This window comes from Cajanus cajan, chromosome 2 (genome assembly GCF_000230855.2).
Source record: "Cajanus cajan strain Asha chromosome 2, NIPB_CcT2T_4, whole genome shotgun sequence".
In the NCBI taxonomy this organism is placed as follows: Eukaryota; Viridiplantae; Streptophyta; class Magnoliopsida; order Fabales; family Fabaceae; genus Cajanus; species Cajanus cajan.
Genome location: NC_138518.1, coordinates 63,825,587 through 63,843,532, shown reverse-complemented (window position 1 = coordinate 63,843,532; position 17,946 = coordinate 63,825,587). Strand labels below are relative to the sequence as shown.

The following is a 17,946-nucleotide window of genomic DNA, read 5'->3' as shown; positions in this document are numbered from 1 at the left end:
CATATTCCACAATGATGAAATATTGTCCGCTTTGGGCCTTAGCCCTCACGGTTTTGCTTTTGGTCATTACCCAAAAAGCCTCTAAATCATTGAAGTATGTTTGTGTTATATAAGTTGTTATTTCTTGTTTTATTTTATCGATGTGGGACTTGTTTGTATCCTAACAAATCCTAATAAGTAATGATATTTCATTAAGTAAATATAATATGTTGGATTATGATATTTTAAAAAATATTCATGTCAAGATATCAAGCAGGAGAAGGCCAACTTGACCTGATCAAACTCGATGGTACATTGTAACGACTTGACATAGCCGTCACACTGTGCGACACACAACTAATCACGCATATACATATACTGAAAATCACAAATGAACTTGGAAGTTTATGATTACTTATGAGTGATGTTAGGGGACTCATATGATAGTTGTTACAACTTTGAGGAAAGGAAAAAAAGAAAAAAAAAAAGGTTTTGATAGTAAAATAATAAATAGCTTCATTGCATTTTCCAAAAATTTTTTATCAAAATAATATTGAATATAACAATTCAAATATTAGTAAAGTGTACTTCATGCATGTACATATAGCTAGTAGTGATGTCATATCATGGTGTGGATGACACATTCAAATATTAATAAAGTGTATTTCATGCATGTACATAGCTAGCAATGATATTAGTGTTATATCATGGAGTAATATAAGAATAACCTCCTTAATTTAGCTTCCAACTATAAAATTATACATTGAACTTGTTTCGATGTTTATTTAAAGAGAGCTCATGTTCATTTCGGCTTGCCTTATGGTGCTTATTTTGTAGGTATTGTATGTTGAGCTCAACATGATGGTTTCGTTGGTGAATGTATTATTGTGATGTTCGTCGACTAGCTGCCCTAAGGGAACTTGAGGAAGGGAATGACTCTCCTCATCGAGCTGGGAATTTTATGCAATGTGGGTGTCTCAGGTCGATCTAGAGATCGTGTACTCCTCCATTTTTGGGACGACAATGTGGGTGTCTCAGGTCGATCTAAAGGTCGTGTACTCCTCCATTTTTGGGACGACAATTTTTGAGTGAATGTTGTTGTTCTCCTGACATGCCCAAAGTTTTTTTTCGTAACGTACGTGATCAATCTCACGTTGTCGATAAAGGGCACCAAAGGATTCTTCTTTATGTCTTTGCATGGCTTCCACACACTGCAATAATTTGACATTGTGGTGTGATAGACGAGCTCATGGTGGTAGTATTTGCCATAGGTTCCACAAATAGAGTTGCAGCGACGAAAACTAGAGGTTGCTACGTACCTTGGGATTAAGCTTGAGTTGTCGGTTGTTGTGGAGGTTCCTAGTTTGTTGTTGTTCATTGTCTGGTTTCAAGTGAGAATCATGTGTGTGTGGAGGATAGTTTCACTTTGATCCTTGATAGATCAATTTTTGTATATCTTTCTATGAATTATTTTTGGTTTATTTGACTTTTATTAGTATCATATCATGATATATTAGTTTTGACTTGTTCTACTAAGTCATTTTGGTCTTAGTCATACATTTTAGTTAATTTCCAAAAAAATTTCCTATTTTGATATTGTTTCTTGTGTAAGCCATATCTAGAATTTTCGATATCAGATTTGGACATTCTTGATGTCCCTAGAAAGTTGCACTAGTGCAAAAGAGGCTTTTTACATCTGTGTTTTTATGTCGGACTAAAATATATCTGAAGTAAAAATGACGCGGTGGCATTTTTGAAAATAATGCAAACTTTTTTACGTCGGTCCCTTTGTTCTCCGACGTAAAATAGCTTTTTATAAATGCATAGTTAAGTTGCGTAGCGCCTCTCCATTCAAAAATGCATTGTTTCGCATGCGTTTCGCGTGCCATTGGTTGGGAGCACTCCGATTTCCTTCCCGTTCTTCGCTTCTTTCCTACGTTCGAAGGTTCATTTCTTATCTTCTTCACTCCTTTCGCTTTTCTATTTTCTTTATTCACCAGATTGCATGGTATCATAATGTTTATCTTTGGCTGCAGACAGGAGCAGAGTATGACAAGGAGTGCAAAATTTGTACAAGGCCTTATGGATCTTGAATATGGATTACTAGTGCAAGTTAGGGACACGACTCTCAGGAGAACGGGCCGTTCTGCAAGGAGAACGACCTGTGCTGCGAGGAGAACAGCCCGTTCTGCAAGGAGAACGGGCTGTTCTACAAGGAGAAAATGGCGTTCTCCTTGCAGAACGGGTCATTCTCATTGCAGAACGAGCTGTTCTCCTTGCAGAACGGCCCGTTCTAGTGTAATTTTTTTTGGGTTTTGCAACTTTTTTACGTCGGTGGTCAAAAATCTCCGACGTAAATTTACGTCGGTGTTAAATGCTGACGTAAATTTACGTTTCCCGCTTTAACGTCGGAAGTTTTTCTGACGTAAAAACCTTAAAATAACTTACGTAAAAAGCCTCTTTTGCACTAGTGCTGAGAGAGTTCTACAACTTCTCTATTGAGAGCAAAGGCCAATTCAGACATTAAGTGACCCAAAAGTGCGTTGCAAAGTTGGGGCCCTGTATAATATTTTCTTTTTATTTTTTTAATATGTAATGTTAGGATTTGTTTAAGATGTAATTAGTTGATGATTTAGTGGGTTGAGCCTTGTAAATATTCTGATCAGGCCAATTATATTTCTTTATTAATAGGTGTTGTGGGACTTGTTATGTACACTTTACACTCATTTTTCAAATTTTAGAGTTGTTTCTTCTACAAATTTCTCTAAATTTTCTCTTCTCTTTCAGAATTTTCTCTTTATAGTTTTCTACACAAAGGAATTGCAATGTCTTGATGAAGATGTGTGATTAATCCATTCATCCAATTCAAGGTTTCATGAATTACAGTAAAATTCGAGTTCCCAATTTATTTTTACCGTACAAATTCTTTTTGTCTTCTTCTCCATTCTAGATCCATTTTTCATGATTATAAATTTTGTTTTAATGGATCTAGATCAGATTTGAAGATTAATTTTAGATCTATATCTATATTTAGATTTAGACGTAAAATAACCTAAATCGACCTGTTCACCATTCTTGAATTTCAATGAAATTGTGAGATCGCGTTTGTGTTTCATGTTTGTGTTTGTAATATTCTAAATTCTCTTTGTTGTTCATAAAAATCACCTTTCTAATTATGTGATAACTTTGGATCCAATTGACTTGTGTCTTCGAGAAGAATGACCTAAATTATTCCCTATATTACAAATTTTAGGAAAAATCTAGTTTACTTTTGATAGTGATTCGGCATGCTATCAATCCCATGATAGGTGCTAAATGTTCTTATCAAAATTTGCAAGTTCTCCAACAGTGGGGATGACATCTTGATTGCTTTGATATCCATGGTGGTGGCGGTACCTACAAAAACAATTTAACATTCAAGTTAAAGGAGAGTTTAGTTAAGAATGAGAATATGGTAGAATGATATGTGGTGCCTCGTACATAAGTAATTGATCATATCTCTAGATTTGTAGATGATGTTATATGATATCTCAGAGATATATTTCGATGATTGCATGAAGTTATTATTGTTGATTAATGGAAATATATATTATTCCTAATAATTAAAGATATTTCGTTAGGTAAATATAATATGTTTGATTATGATATTTTAAAAGATATTCATGTTGTCAAGATATCTCATTAGTTGTTAAAAGTTAATTGCTTAAAGTTTTACTTTATGATGATGGATTGAAGTCCTACTATAGGTGAGCAGGAGAAGACCAACTTGACCTGATCAAATTCGATGGTAGACTAAGCTTTTTCTTACATAATAGAGAATAAGAGTCGAATTCTAAGTATCATTTTAAATTATTTTACATAAACAAAAAAAGTTTACCATCTCTATATTTTTTATGTCTTTTAAAGTTTATTTATATGCACAAACAAAAAATAATCTAATAAATTTTCTTGATCTTAATAGTATTGAAATTTTCAATTTTACGAAATAACTTTGGGTATGACCTTATGACCTTAATAATACCATCTCTATATTTTTTTTTTTATTTTTTTTTTGCATATGCTCGTAAATTCTAGATAAAATTGTAATCCCTATTTTCAACCCCAAGTCATTCCCCTTCTTTCTACTCCTAAATTACTAAACCAAACAATTTTTTTTTAAAAAAAAAAAAAAAAACCCCTCACTTTTCTTAAACTGCCCTCCATTTCTCCAACGAATTACTCAAAAATCTAAATATACAATACAGTCCAGACCAATCATTCATGAATAAATATACAATTTTGATACCGATACTGTCGACCGGTATTTTTCTTTTATCATTGTATTGGACTTTTAACTTTGTCAAAAACTAATTTTTTTTTTTTTTTTTTTTAGACTTTGACTGTATTGAAGACGGACTGCACCACTAATTGGACCAAAGAAATTGTGACAACTGGTCTTGATTTAAAATACAAGCATATATATATATATATATTAATAGAAAAAAGCGGTAATTTCATATAGAGTTGGGAGATTGCGACTTGCGAGGGTAAATTAAATATGCACTCAAGTTTTAAAAATGAAATGAGTGATAATGAGTTTAACGAAGCATTTGGATATTTATGCTATTATTGTATGGGCTCCACCTTCACCTTGGCTTTGTATTATTAACGATCCAGCGAGCCCTCAGGTCTAAGCGACAGTGTGCACACTCAGAATTTTGTTTTAGAAAATGTCCGAGAAGGGTGCTGTGGGATCATGGTCGACTGGCTTATGCGACTGCTTCTCTGATTGCGGCAACTGTACTATATATTATTTAATTATTTCGCTAGCTTCTTTTCATATCTTTACTATCACATAAAGTTACGGTATCTGTACACAAAATAAAGTGGATTTGATGTTATGGGTTGCACTTGCAGGCTGCCTCACGTTGTGTTGCCCCTGCGTTAGCTTTGGAAGGATAGCTGAGATCGTGGACCAAGGAACAACCTGTGAGTGTGATGATTGATTCTAAGTGCATGTGTGAAGTTGGTGTTGAATTAATTTGATTGTGTATGCAGCTTGTTGTGTACATGGAACACTTTTCTGTCTACTTGGTGGTTTTACATATTTTGCGGGTATCTACACGTGCTTGTACCGTACAAAAATAAGGAGGCAATATGGGATTGAGGGTCACCAATGCACCGATTTCTTGTCGAGTTGCTTCTGCTCCCACTGCGCCATTTGCCAAGAGCACCGTGAACTCCAAGCCCGTGGATTCCGCGTCTCTGCTGGTAAATTAACCATTACATATAACTGATCAATTTGGTTTCATTGTGTCTGCATGCATGCTTAATTAGTAATTAGTTGAATTTGAAACTGTACGTGTAGGTTGGGAAGGGAATGTGCAAATGCAAACGAGCGGCGTGACGGCGGCTCCGGCGGTGGAAGGTGGCATGAGCCGTTAGTGGTGATGTCGTAATCGATTCTGGTGTCGTTTAGTGAGTGTGAGTGATAATGGAATAAGTTGTCCAAGACTTGGAAGGATATCATCATGCGTGCTCCACCACATGTGTGTGTCCTGTGTGTCTCCAATAATTCCAAGTCCAACAAGTATGCGTCTCTCTCTCTCTTCAAAATTTAATAAACTTAAGGTTTAATTATTTTTCTTTAGTATTTTTATTTTTTAAGTCTTTATAATTTAAAATAAATACTTTTTATTTTTTTAAAAATATTAACAGTATAGTTTTAATTTTTAAGTTTTATATTTGTAATTTGGTAATCATTGTTACTTTTTTATAATAGTTGTATGGTTTATGTTGAAGTGATAAAAGTAGTTTAATTTTGTGTGTTTGATATTTAATTTATTTCATTAAAATTATTTTAAATTACATCTTTTGTAATAATAAAAAATAAAAAAGATTACAAAATTGTAAAAATAACAACTAAAATAATTTATGGCTTAAATATGTTTTTAGTTCCTCAAATTTAAGGTAAATTTGTTTTTGGTCCCTCAAATTTAAAACTGTTGTTTTTAGTCTCTGTAATTTTTAAAAATCTTATTTTAGTCCCTTAAATCACCAATAACATATTTAAAAGTGACTAATTAAGACAGTTATGCAATATCAACTAGATTTAATGTGATATTTTCACTAATAGGAACACGAATAGGAAGGTTTTATGCAATAATGTTTGATAAATTTCTTAACAAAATTTAAATATAATGACTAAAATAAGATTTTTTGAAATTACAGGAATTAAAAATAATAATTTTAAATTTGAGGGAGCAAAAATAGATTTACCCTAAATTTGAGGAAAAAAAACATATTTAAGCCATAATTTATATATGATAGTCACTTCTACAATTAATTTGATCACTTCTATATATTTCTTCTACATTTAATTGCATTTTTAATTCCCATTTTGCTCTTATTTGATAGTGACTTTCAATTTGCTCTTGGGTCTTTGTTGTGTTGACAAGCATCGCATCCAAATTGATTTTTATCGTCTAGATAAACAACCTAACTGAAAATATATACTCGTTTGTTTAAACTCAAATCCATATTAATTCAAATCGCCTCAAACCTAAATATAAATAGTCGAGAATGAGTTATATTTTTTGAAAATCAATTTACAATCAATTTAACTTTTTAGATCCAAAATTGTCCGAACTGGATCGTTGTTCGCCCCTATTTATTGGAATCTTTTCACATTAAAAAAAAAATTAACTGCATTTTAGTCCTTCAAATAAGTTTGTTGTTCTGTGACCTAAATTTAAAATTGTTTTTTCTAATTTAAAACTATATGTTATAGTTTTCGAGAACAACATGTAATATTATTGACCAATATATTGAGGAAAGTGAGAAGAATGTTAGTCGAGAGTTTTCTAATATATATATAATGAAAAGCTAATTAAGCTAAAATATTTATATAAACTAAAAAAAAATACATTTATAGGAAACCAAAATTATATTTAAACAAAATTTACGATATGTCACATTGATAACGTGACATGTTGCCGAACACAACATTTGCTCCACAGACTTTCATCAATGACACCCAACTAGATTAATATCTGCACTGGTTTAGATCTTATCCATTTAATAATTTTTATTTAATATAATAGATATACTTATAAAAAAGTAATAATTTAAAAGAAGGTTAAAATTTTATTTTAATATTTATAATTTTACTTATTTTTTTTTATTTTTATAGTTTAAAATAGATATTTTAATGTTTATATTTATTTTTTTTCAATTCGTTTTAGTTCTTATATATAGTTTAAAGTAAATTTTTTTAGTTCATATATTTATAATATTTTAATTATTTTAGTCTTGGTCGTTATTTTTTATTTTATTTTTTAACATTATTTGTTTTATATTAATATAACGAAAAAGACGTTACAAAAAATAAATAATAACAAGAATTAAAATAATTAAATAATTAATAATAGAGACTAAAAAATTTAAAAAAATTATAATTATAAAAACTAAAAAGATATATCTTATATATAAAAAGATAAGTATAAAAATTAAAAAAATATATTTTAAATTACAAAGACTAAAAAGTAAATACAAATATAAAAATAAAAAAAAATTAACCTTAAAAAAATTAAGAATTAATTTTAAAGTTTAAACACTTCAAAATCTCACGTTTCTTTTTTGGAAAGAGATATTATAAAAAAATTTAAATATTTATAAATTTCCTTAAAATAATAGAATTTAAAATTCTTCTAAAAAAGTAAAAATTTAAAAAAATTTGTATTTTTTCTTTTTTATCACACCTATATTTCTTTTATCTCCCTCTTTTATTTTTTATATTTCATTTTGTCTATCTCTTTCCATTAGTTATACTCTATTTTATTTCTCCTTCCCTTGTCTCCCTTTTTTCTTTTTTATCCTCTTTAATTTTTTTTTAATCTTTTTTCTTTCTCATCTCTCTCTCCTATTTCTCTTTTCTCTTCATCTCTCTCTCTCTTTCTATTTTGTTTTTTTTTTCTTCTATTTTTTCTTTCTTTTTTCACTACTTCCTTCACCTTCCCTTCAAAGTTGACATAAATAATATTAATAATTTTTTAATTATTGATTATTTAATAATATTTTTAAATTATTAAATATGATCCAATATTATTTTTTAAAATAATAAATTGACTAATATTTATTTTTATAAAATTTAATCTTAAAATCTCAATATATATATATATATATATATATATTTAAAATCAATTTTTTATGTACCTAAAAAATTATCATATTCAAATTAAAAATTAAAAATTATAAAAATTTGAATAAATCAATTCAAACAAAATATTTAAAGAATAATAGAAGTTAAAATAAAAAATAATTTAAATTCTAAAAAAAATCAAATTCCTTAAATTTTTAAATTTATCATTCAAATCCAAACACACCATCAGGTAGTTTAATCGAAGATTTACTAAACAAAAATATATACATTTAAAAAAACAAAAAACCTCAAGTAATTGTAATAAGTAGAGGTGATCAAAATTTGTCAGCCCATCCAAAAACCAATAAACGCGAATGCAATGCATTCACATTGGTAAATGTTTTTCGGACAGCCAATGAAATAATATAAAGTTTTGGTTTTAGACGTTTCAGTTGAAAAAAAAAACCATCAAAATTCGTACTTGACTGACTAATAGAAAAGAAAAGAAAAATATGTACATAAATGACTTTGGAAAAAAATAAAAATAAGTGTGTCACTGTTAATTCAGATTTTAATATGAAGTAACAAAAAATGTCTCATAAAAGAATCATTAGTTTTAGTTATAGAATTGTTTACGGTGGAATTAACCATCAAATCCTGGGTTCTTTTTATTTAGACTAGCATACGAACGTATTTCAATTTAGGTGCCTTACTGTGTGTTATCGTGTTACCGAGAATGAAGAGTAGGATGAAAAAGTCTTAGCAACTACTTGTTTCGAAATGTTCTTCTATTACTACTAACAAGCAATGCTCATGCAAGCAAATAATAATATGAACAGAGTGAACAATATATATGTTAGCAATGCAAATCATAGTTCATTTCGTACAATGATCAAATTACGTTACACATGCGAACATATTGATCCAGGTACATGAATACACTACGTAATTAAACAACGAACAAGAAGACTATTCTACTTCTACTCCTAAAAAGAGAAAAAAGAGGCCGAGAGTCAGTCATACCCAAAAACGATCTTGTGCACGAAAGCCATATGTGTGTGTAGGCAGAGAGTGCTTCAGAGTCCAATTCTAGTATGAGTTTTTCGACCCCAGTAAAGGTCCGTACTCCTTGTATTTATAGAGCAATCAAGGGCGGTTGATTCTGTACATGTACGCTTTTGACTCATAACCGCTATCCACTATCTTTGCTACGTGGTCTTGACTCAACTTCCTTTAACCGCTCTTCCCACGTTCCTTGTTTTCTCGATTGATTTTTTAGTAACCGTTTTGGCTTAACCTCCATGTTCTGTCAGTCTCAACTTTTCAACTATTTTCGAGCAACACTTGTTTTTTCGAGTCCCATAATTTCATCATGTGTTGATTTTACTTCTCAGGCAGCGCTATCAATCTTTTCGAGTCACATGATTTTCGAGTATGCCTAACAAATGCCCCCCTAGGAATTTGGTTTCGATGAGCATCTTAGGAGAAAACTAAATTCCTATCAAGGTTGTTCTTCGATACTTCCTCGATTTGTTTCTTGATGTTCACTTTTCTTGACGTTAACTTAATCTTTCTTTCGATGAAAACCTATTCTTGTAAGGTACTGACCATTTGGATGTGACATTGATAGCTCTGACGGCGCATACTTCTATTTTTCCATAAATTTGCCTTCTGATATGAAACGTTTTGGCGGTTGTTTTGGAAATTCAATTTAATATTTCAAATAATCTTGCCTAACCTAACCCGTTTCAACCTAGGCCCATTTACCTCGTTTAAAACCCCTTTTTCACCCTAGGGTTAAATTGTTTTCACCATTCTCTTCCTTCGTGCCCAAGTTTTCTTGCTCACTGTTTCTTTTTTGCTCTGGTTCTTGATCTTCTTCTCAGACCGTTCTCTCTGTTCTTGCTTTTGTTTGTTATGGCTTCTTCTGCTGCGTCCACTTCCGCTGCCGTAGCTTCTTCAATGTCTCCTACTGCCACCACTTCTTCCCCTATTTTGATTGCTACTACTTCTGCTGCTATGCCCACCACTCCGGTAACCACTATGGCCACCGCAACTACTATCCAGGACACTCCTCTGCTACTGACTGGTGCTCAGGTTCAAAAGGTCAAAGAAGGTGATGACACTTTCATTCCAATTCCAGGCATGGAGGAGGCTAGTTTGAAAATATACCAATCTCAGGTACTTCTTCCTTTTTCTCTAGCAGATGGTTCTGTTCATGCTTTCCTTGGTCCTTTTGCTGGTCAAAATACCAAGAGATATGGTAATACCCTTTTGCCTGAGGACTCCACCACCCTACCTTTCATTTATTCCCCAGAAATAGACCTAAACCTTTTTGGGGATACTACCAAAATTTTTAGAGCGTTTCCCCCCGTTAAAGAAAGGCACCTCTCTTGGTTAGCTCGTGTAGAGGCTTCTATGTCCTCAGAATGGAAAGAAACAGGTATTTTTGAATTTATCCAACTAGCTAAGTTCGACCTCCACCTTTTCGACCCTCAAATGCTCCTTTCTGCTATCTTCTTCTGGAATAGAGAGACTCGGGCTTTCGAGTTTCCTTGTGGCTTCATTTGCCCGACGTTACTTGATGTTGCTGCTATAACAGGGTTAAAGCCTATTGGAGATAGGTTTTATCCTGACGCCTTTGAAGAGGAAATTTCGATCAAGGATACTTCAATTTCTTGGGATAAGAAGACCTATTTGGCCTTTATTAACGCGCATATGGGACAACCTGACACGCCTGTCTCACCTTCAGAGCATATTGCCTTTCTTATGTACTGGTTGTCATCCTGTGTCTTTTGCACCCCTTCGCTTCAAGTCCCAAAATATTATTACAATTTAGCTCAAGCCCTTCATTTGCAAAGGAAAATCTGCTTAAGCAAATTACTTCTGGCCTCTCTTTATACTTGTCTTGATGAAGCTTCTGAAAGTCTTGCTCGAGAATCTGGGCCTCGAAATCTCTCTGGCCCGTTATGGCTACTTCAACTTTGGCTCAACGCGCTATTGGAGAAGAAACTTCATTTGCCCTCAAAACCCATTCCCATATGTGAACTCGAAGGAGCTCGTTTAACAACCCTTACCCCTCGAAAGCGTCTGGTAGACAATTTCGAGAAATATATTATAGCCATCCTTAGCTTTACTGACTTCACTGAAGATTTAGCCCCTTTCATTCGACCGAATTTGATAGGTCCTACATGGTTGCGCCAAAATAACCAAGTTGGTAGCATAAGTCCAGCTTCAACTGACCTGTGGTTTGGATTCTTGTCTTGGGATGTGATCATGTCGGGTATGAGGCAAAAAGATGTCAGACTTTATCCTTATCAGCCCCAACTTTTTGCTCGACAGTTTGGGCTTTGCCAAATGAAACCTCTTCCCCTTCGACGTAAAGAAGGCATTGATGCGGATATTTGTGTCGAAAAAGGGAATTATGAAGAAGTCCTTAACTTCATCCTTCGCCCTGATAAAGAACTTAGGCTTACACCGACCACCTTTTCTCCTTCCTTCTTAGTCTCAAAATGCTACCTTCGATGGTGGTGTTACTATATTGTAGATAAACTCACCGATTTTGATGGCTTTCTGAAAAAGCTGATTAGTTCTCCTCTTTCTTGTTCGCAGGGGCCTAAACAACCAGGTACTTTCAAGAATCAACTTATCATTTATCAATTCGAACAATTTTTTAAGGTTTGTTATCGACCTGACAATGCGCACCGAACCATTTTTGACGCTTCTGTCTCATTATCGAAAATGGTACAACGGAACATTCGCTCAAAAAAGGTAATAAATCCTCAAGGTAAAACTGATTTCGAAAAATTTGTCCAAAGCATATACCTCCTCTTCCAAATGCCCTTTTTGGTCTAGTTAAACATGTATCTCATCCTCCTTGGGTGAAAACCCTCGACCCGTTTTACCTTGAGCGCAAAGAAGTTCCTGTAAAGAATAAAGTTACCTACGCGAGATGTTCCGTGTACGATTTTCCTCGAAACAAATGGTGGCCATTATGTTGGGTCAATAACATTAACCCTCCTCCTGGTAAATATTTTTCACCTCCTTCTTCTTCGCGTATACCTTAAACTTTTCTCACTTCTTTGCTCGAAACTTGTAGCTGCCATCCCTCAGCGTGTTCCTCGACATGTTGATCCAACTCCTGATTGGGAGAGTGACGATGACGAGGATAAGGAGACATCTAAAAAGGGTCGAAAGAGAAAGACTGCTGCTGACAAGGTTTCTTTACGTTCTAAGGTATACCTTGTTTGGATTGTAGTTTTTCTCGAAACTAATATTTTATCTTACCTTCTCGAAATTCTACTCTACAGAGTATTGGAAACTCGAAGAAACAAAGAATAGGTTCAGACAGTACCAAAACTGTTAAGTATCTTAACTCAAATATTAAGATTATTTTCTTGCTCGTTTTTCATACCTAATCAATTATTTTCCAATTCAGGTCTCGACCGCAAAAAAGCAAGACAAGGGGAAAGGTAAGATGGTCTTGCCTCTTCCCAAAAAACCTCAACAATCCTCTGGCTAGAAGTTGCTTAAAGATGTCATGAAGTCCGTTCCTAAGGTATCTCAATTTCGACGTCTTTCCTCCTTTATATTTCTCTTATGCCTTTAACCGTTCTAAAATCCTATTAATAGGATATTGCGATTATCCCACTGGATTCTTCTCAAGGGGTGTCTCAAGAGGTGCAGAAAAGCGTACCCTTTGCCACTGAGGTAACCCAACATGTTCATCTTGTTATACCTTGTGACTCAAATTTCCTCTTGATGTTTAGCCTGACTTCTTCATTTCCTCAGTTGTCTACTCCTCAAATGGATGTTGCGGCGCTTGCCTCTGCCATGGCTTCGATAGAAGTTCCCCCTCCTGTCGAAGAGGGTAAGATTCCCCAACCCGAACCTTTGACTAATATGGAGACGCGGCAAGACTCCGCTCAAGGTGAACCTTCTTTCGAACTACAACCTCCCTTGGATCCGAACCAGGGTATATTTCTTTCGACTTTAATCTTCGATATGATACCTTGTTAATGGAAGTTTCTTATGTATTTACTTTTGTGCAGGTTCAACTGAGTCCCCTAGACCTTTTACCACTTCTCCTTCAACCCAGGGCGGTGCTACTTCTTCTGTCCAAGGTCTCTCCTTGATTCCCTCTCCAGATTTGGATTTGATGAGTTTCTTTAATGACGAGGACGAAGATATCAATACTATCTTCGAAGTGTTGGACAACTGGACGAGTGGTCCCTCTGGGTCAGAGAAAGACAAATTGAAGGTTGTTGAGCCAGCTTCTGACACACCTTCTTACCAACCCCTACTCGACTCTTTTCGCTCGAAGGCATACGTTAAAGATCTCGATCAAGCCTTCCTTATTCCTGAATTCAAAACGGAAGTGCAACAAATGATTGATGAGTTGCTCAGTTATTCGGACCTTCCTTCTGATATTTCTTTAGAGCTTCAAGCATTTATCAAGCCCTTTAGCCGCGCCTGGGAACTTCGAACTCAGTGGTCTACTGCATATCAAGAAGTGACTCAAATTGAGGTCGAAACTGAAGGAGACCGTGCTAAGCTCGAGAAACTCCGAGACGAGTTGGTTTCTATCAAGAAATCAACGGAAGAAATAATTTCTGCTTTACAAGCATTGCAGAAGGAGGAGGCTGATATCGAACGTACTATCGAAGCCTTAAACCACGAGCTTGACAAAACTCGCTCGAAGAAGGATGAAGTGAAAATTAAGAGTCAAGAGATCAAGCAACATCAAACAGGGCTTAAGGAAGAGGGCAAAGCCATTTCTTCTCGATTAGCAAAGACTTTGGAGCAGAAGAGGCATTTAGAAGCTCAATGTGCGTCTCGCAAAAAGAATCTGGACGAGGCTTACAAAGCTTTCGAGGATTTCAAGAAGCAATTTTTGCAATAATTCATTCTTCTTATCTATTTTTCCAACCTTTTAGTTTATATTTGCCTTGTATTGAACAATTATTCTTCTGCTCTTTTATGGAAATGTTTTAAATATTTCCCATTTATGACTTTGCTTGCACTTGAATTATTTATCTCCTTAATTACATATGCGTTCTTTGAATATACTTGCTCGACTAGAAATGGGCCTTCCCAATTATATGACCACTTCCCCAAACATCGAGATTTTTGATCCATGGGAAGTATAACTTTTAATACCAATTCTCCGACTCGAAAACGTTGCATATTCACTCTCTTATTATAAGTTTTCTCGACTCTTTCTTTCTGTCGAACAATATTCTGTAACGCAATTAATCTTTCTTCCTCTAAAGAGATCAACTCATCATACATCAAGTTCCAATAATCCTCCACGGGTAATTCATTTTGTTTTTGTATATGAATTGATTGTAAGTTAATATCGATAGGAAGAATAGCCTCATGGCCATATACTAATTTATATGGGGTTGTTTTCGTGGCATCTCGAGGTGAGTTCCTATATGCCCATAGTATTTGGACGAGAGTTTCATGCCAATTTCGAGGTTTATTTGATATGTGTTTTTTGATTAAACCAATTACCACTTTATTAGCAGCCTCAACTTGACCATTAGCTTGGGCATAATATGGTGTTGAAGTTACCAACTTAATTCCTCTTGATTCTGCATATCGAGCAATGTTTCGACCCGTGAAAACCGTACCCTGATCAGTAGTGATTGTTTGAGGAATTCCAAACCTTGTAATAATATGGTCTTCGATAAAATCAATTATATCTTTTTGCTCGACTTCTTTCAAAGGAATAGCTTCAACCCATTTTGTAAAATAGTCTATGGCAACTAGTATATACCTGTGGTTCTTCGAGGAAGGTGGGTGTATTTGTCCGATTAAATCCATTGCCCAACCCCGAAATGGCCAAGGTTTGATGATCGAATGCAACTCACTTGCCGGTACCTTTTGTATTGGTCCATGCTTTTGACACTCCACACAACTTTTTGCGAATTCGATACAATCTTTAATCATAGTAGGCCAATATAAGCCTTTCCTTGACAAAACCCATTTCATCTTCTTTCCAGCTTGATGTGCTCCACAAATGCCTTCATGAATTTCTGCCATTGCTATATAACCTTCATGGTCTCCCAAACATTTGAACAAAACTCCGTCGAAGCCTCTTTTGTACAATTCATCATTTAGTAAGAGATAATTAAGAGCTTGGAGTTTAATCTTCCTTTCGACCTTTATGTTAGGATTTCGCAAGTATTCGATCAATTCGCTCCTCCAATCTTGTTGACCTGCTGAACTTATATTTAGAATTGCTCGATAGTCTAACACTTCACTCTCTGTATGAATCAGATATTCAAGATACTCTTTACTGATTTTATATCCAGAGGCTATTTGGGCCAATTTATTTGCAATATGATTTGAGTCCCGGGGAATGTGTTGTAACTCTACTTCATCAAACGTGTCAAGTAATCGTGTAGCTCGAGTTTTGAATTCAATTAATTTTTCATTTAAACACTTATACTCTCGAGTTAATTGTTTGATGACCAGTTGTGAATCTCCTCGAATTACCACATTTTTAGCGCCTAATTCTTCAAGAATCTCAAGTCCAGTAATCAATGCTTGGTATTCAGTTTCATTATTCGAGCATCCTGTATTTGTTTTGACTGATAACTTCGTCGGGACCCCTTTGGGAGAGATGATTAAAAGACCTATTCCGGCGCCTAACTCGTGTTTCGAGCCATCGAAATATAATTGCCAAGGCTTGGTGGTTATGTAATTAACTTCTTCAGTTCCATTCGAATGTTCTGCAAGAAAATCTGCAATTATTTGTCCTTTAGTTGCTTTTAGCGGCTCGAAAGTTAATGGGTATTCGGTTAAGGCAAGTGCCCATTTGCCGACTCGAGAATGTAACACAGGTTTACACAACATATATTTTATCACATTACTTCGACAAAGTATTACAACATTACGAGTCCTAATATAGTACTTCAACTTGGTACACGCAACATAAAGACTTAAACATAATTTCTCTAAAGGGGTGTATCTAAGTTCTGCTCCTACTAACATTCGACTTAAATAGTAAATGACTCTTTCGATGCCATTTTCATCATCTTGCGCCAGCATGCCCGCAATAGTCGAATCATTAGCTGAAATGTACAACTTCAGTTGCTTCCCTTCAGAGATTGGTGCAAGCACTGGAGGATGAGCCAAGTAAGCTTTAATTTCTTCGAATGCTCTCTGGTGCTCTTCATCCCATCGAAATTCTTGCTCCTTTTTTAAACGCAACAAAGGAGAGAATACTTTAGTTTTACCAGACAAATTCGAAATAAATCTCCTCAAAAAATTTACTTTACCTAAGAGAGATTGAAGCTCTTTCTTGTTCGATGGAGGCTTGGTCTCCATGATAGCCTTGGTTTTGTTCTTGTCTACCTCGATCCCCCTCTGGTGTATAATAAATCCCAGAAATTCGCCTGCTATGACACCAAAAGCACATTTCAGTGGATTCATTTTCAAACCATATTTCCTCATTCTCTCGAAGGCTAGTTTCAAATGATATAAATGGTCTTTCTTTTGTTTTGAGCCAACAATTATATCATCAATATAAACTTGCACGAACTTACCAATCAAATCATGAAAGATTAAATTCATCGCTCTTTGATAAGTTGCACCAGCGTTTTTAAGACCAAATGGCATCATCACCCATTCGTAGACGCCTAAGGCACCTGGGCATCGAAAGGCAGTTTTTGACACGTCATTCGCTGCAATATAAATTTGATTATATCCAGAATAACCATCTAACAAACTCATAATCTCGTTACCTGCAGCGACATCTATCATATTTTCAGCAATGGGCATAGGGTACTCATCCTTGGGAGTTGCCATGTTGAGATCTCGAAAGTCAATGCAAACTCTGAGTTTTCCATTTTTCTTTATAACTGGCACTATATTCGAGATCCAGTCAGGATATCTCGAAGTTCTGATGAACTTTGCTTTCAGCAATCTCTCAATTTCCCCTTTGATTTTCTCGATCACTTCAGGAGCAAATCTTCGAGGACTTTGTTTCACGGGCTTCCTTCCTGGGATCATTGGTAGCCTATGTTCTACCAATTCTCGATCCAGACCTGGCATTTCATCATAATCCCATGCGAAGCAATCTTTGTATTCATGCAAGACTTGAACTATCTCCCCTTTCAGCTCCCCTTGCAAGAACTTGCTAATGTAAGTGATCCGCTTATTTTCGATAGTTCCCAGATTAACCTCTTCGAGCGGATCTTGGGATTCTAACTTATGCTCTTCATTAGCGGCACTCTCGAAACCCAAAGGTGAATCATCGAAAATGCAGTCCAGTTTGAGTTCTAGCTCTGCTTTTTCTTTTTGCTTTTCATTTTTATCTGAGACTCCTTCGTCCCTTTGATTTTCTGTTTTTTGCTTTTCTTCCCTCTTTTTCCCGATTTCGAACTCCTTTTCTTTTTGTTGTTTTTCTTTTTCCTTTATTGATTTGAAATCCATCTCTTCTTCTTTTTTTTTTTTTTTCTGCGGCCAACATGGCCGTGCTAACCTCATTGTCAAATTGATCTTTGTCGGCCAAATTGGCCGTTTGATCGGCCACGTAGGCCGATATTCGAGCTAAAAAGCTCGAATAAGGATCTTCGTCCTTCATGCATCCAATGGAGCCGAATTCTTTTCGGCTCGAATAACGAATCCTCTCTTTACATCCCAACAAAAGGTTTTCTTGACACCTTCCTCTTCATCCATCACCCCAGAGTTGTAAGCGTCAAAAGGTTTGGTCTTGGCAAATGCTGTCAGTTGTTGATCAGCAAAATACATGCCAACTTCATAAGTCTTCTAATCAGCTTCGAGAACCTCTAAACCTTCATCATCGTTCCTGAAGAAAACCTTCTGGTGTACGGTCG

At 34.8% G+C, this 17,946-nt stretch overlaps 2 protein-coding genes across 6 annotated transcripts; both read left to right on the top strand.

Moving 5' to 3' along the window:
* The first annotated feature begins 4,598 nt into the window (after positions 1-4,598).
* Positions 4,599-5,777, top strand: LOC109809364 (protein PLANT CADMIUM RESISTANCE 1). Its single transcript, XM_020372648.3, has 4 exons — positions 4,599-4,758; positions 4,876-4,947; positions 5,017-5,229; positions 5,327-5,777. Exons 1-4 carry the CDS (start codon positions 4,689-4,691, stop codon positions 5,401-5,403), a joined length of 432 nt encoding a protein of 143 aa, XP_020228237.1. The 5' UTR covers positions 4,599-4,688; the 3' UTR covers positions 5,404-5,777.
* Positions 5,778-8,154: 2,377 nt separating this feature from the next.
* LOC145954457 (uncharacterized) lies at positions 8,155-14,106 on the top strand. Of its 5 annotated transcripts, XM_083068670.1 has the most exons (6): positions 8,156-11,726; positions 12,198-12,334; positions 12,409-12,459; positions 12,537-12,656; positions 12,731-12,808; positions 12,890-13,001. In XM_083068670.1, exons 1-4 carry the CDS (start codon positions 10,016-10,018, stop codon positions 12,618-12,620), a joined length of 1,983 nt encoding a protein of 660 aa, XP_082924796.1. In that variant the 5' UTR covers positions 8,156-10,015; the 3' UTR covers positions 12,621-12,656; positions 12,731-12,808; positions 12,890-13,001. The 5 variants fall into 5 exon arrangements, with proteins under 5 accessions (XP_082924797.1, XP_082924796.1, XP_082924800.1 ...); XM_083068674.1 differs by lacking the exons at positions 8,156-11,726; positions 12,198-12,334 and adding an exon at positions 13,150-14,106 and having other exon boundaries at positions 12,890-13,028; XM_083068672.1 differs by lacking the exons at positions 8,156-11,726; positions 12,198-12,334 and adding an exon at positions 13,150-14,106 and having other exon boundaries at positions 12,890-13,073.
* The last annotated feature ends 3,840 nt before the right edge of the window (positions 14,107-17,946 follow it).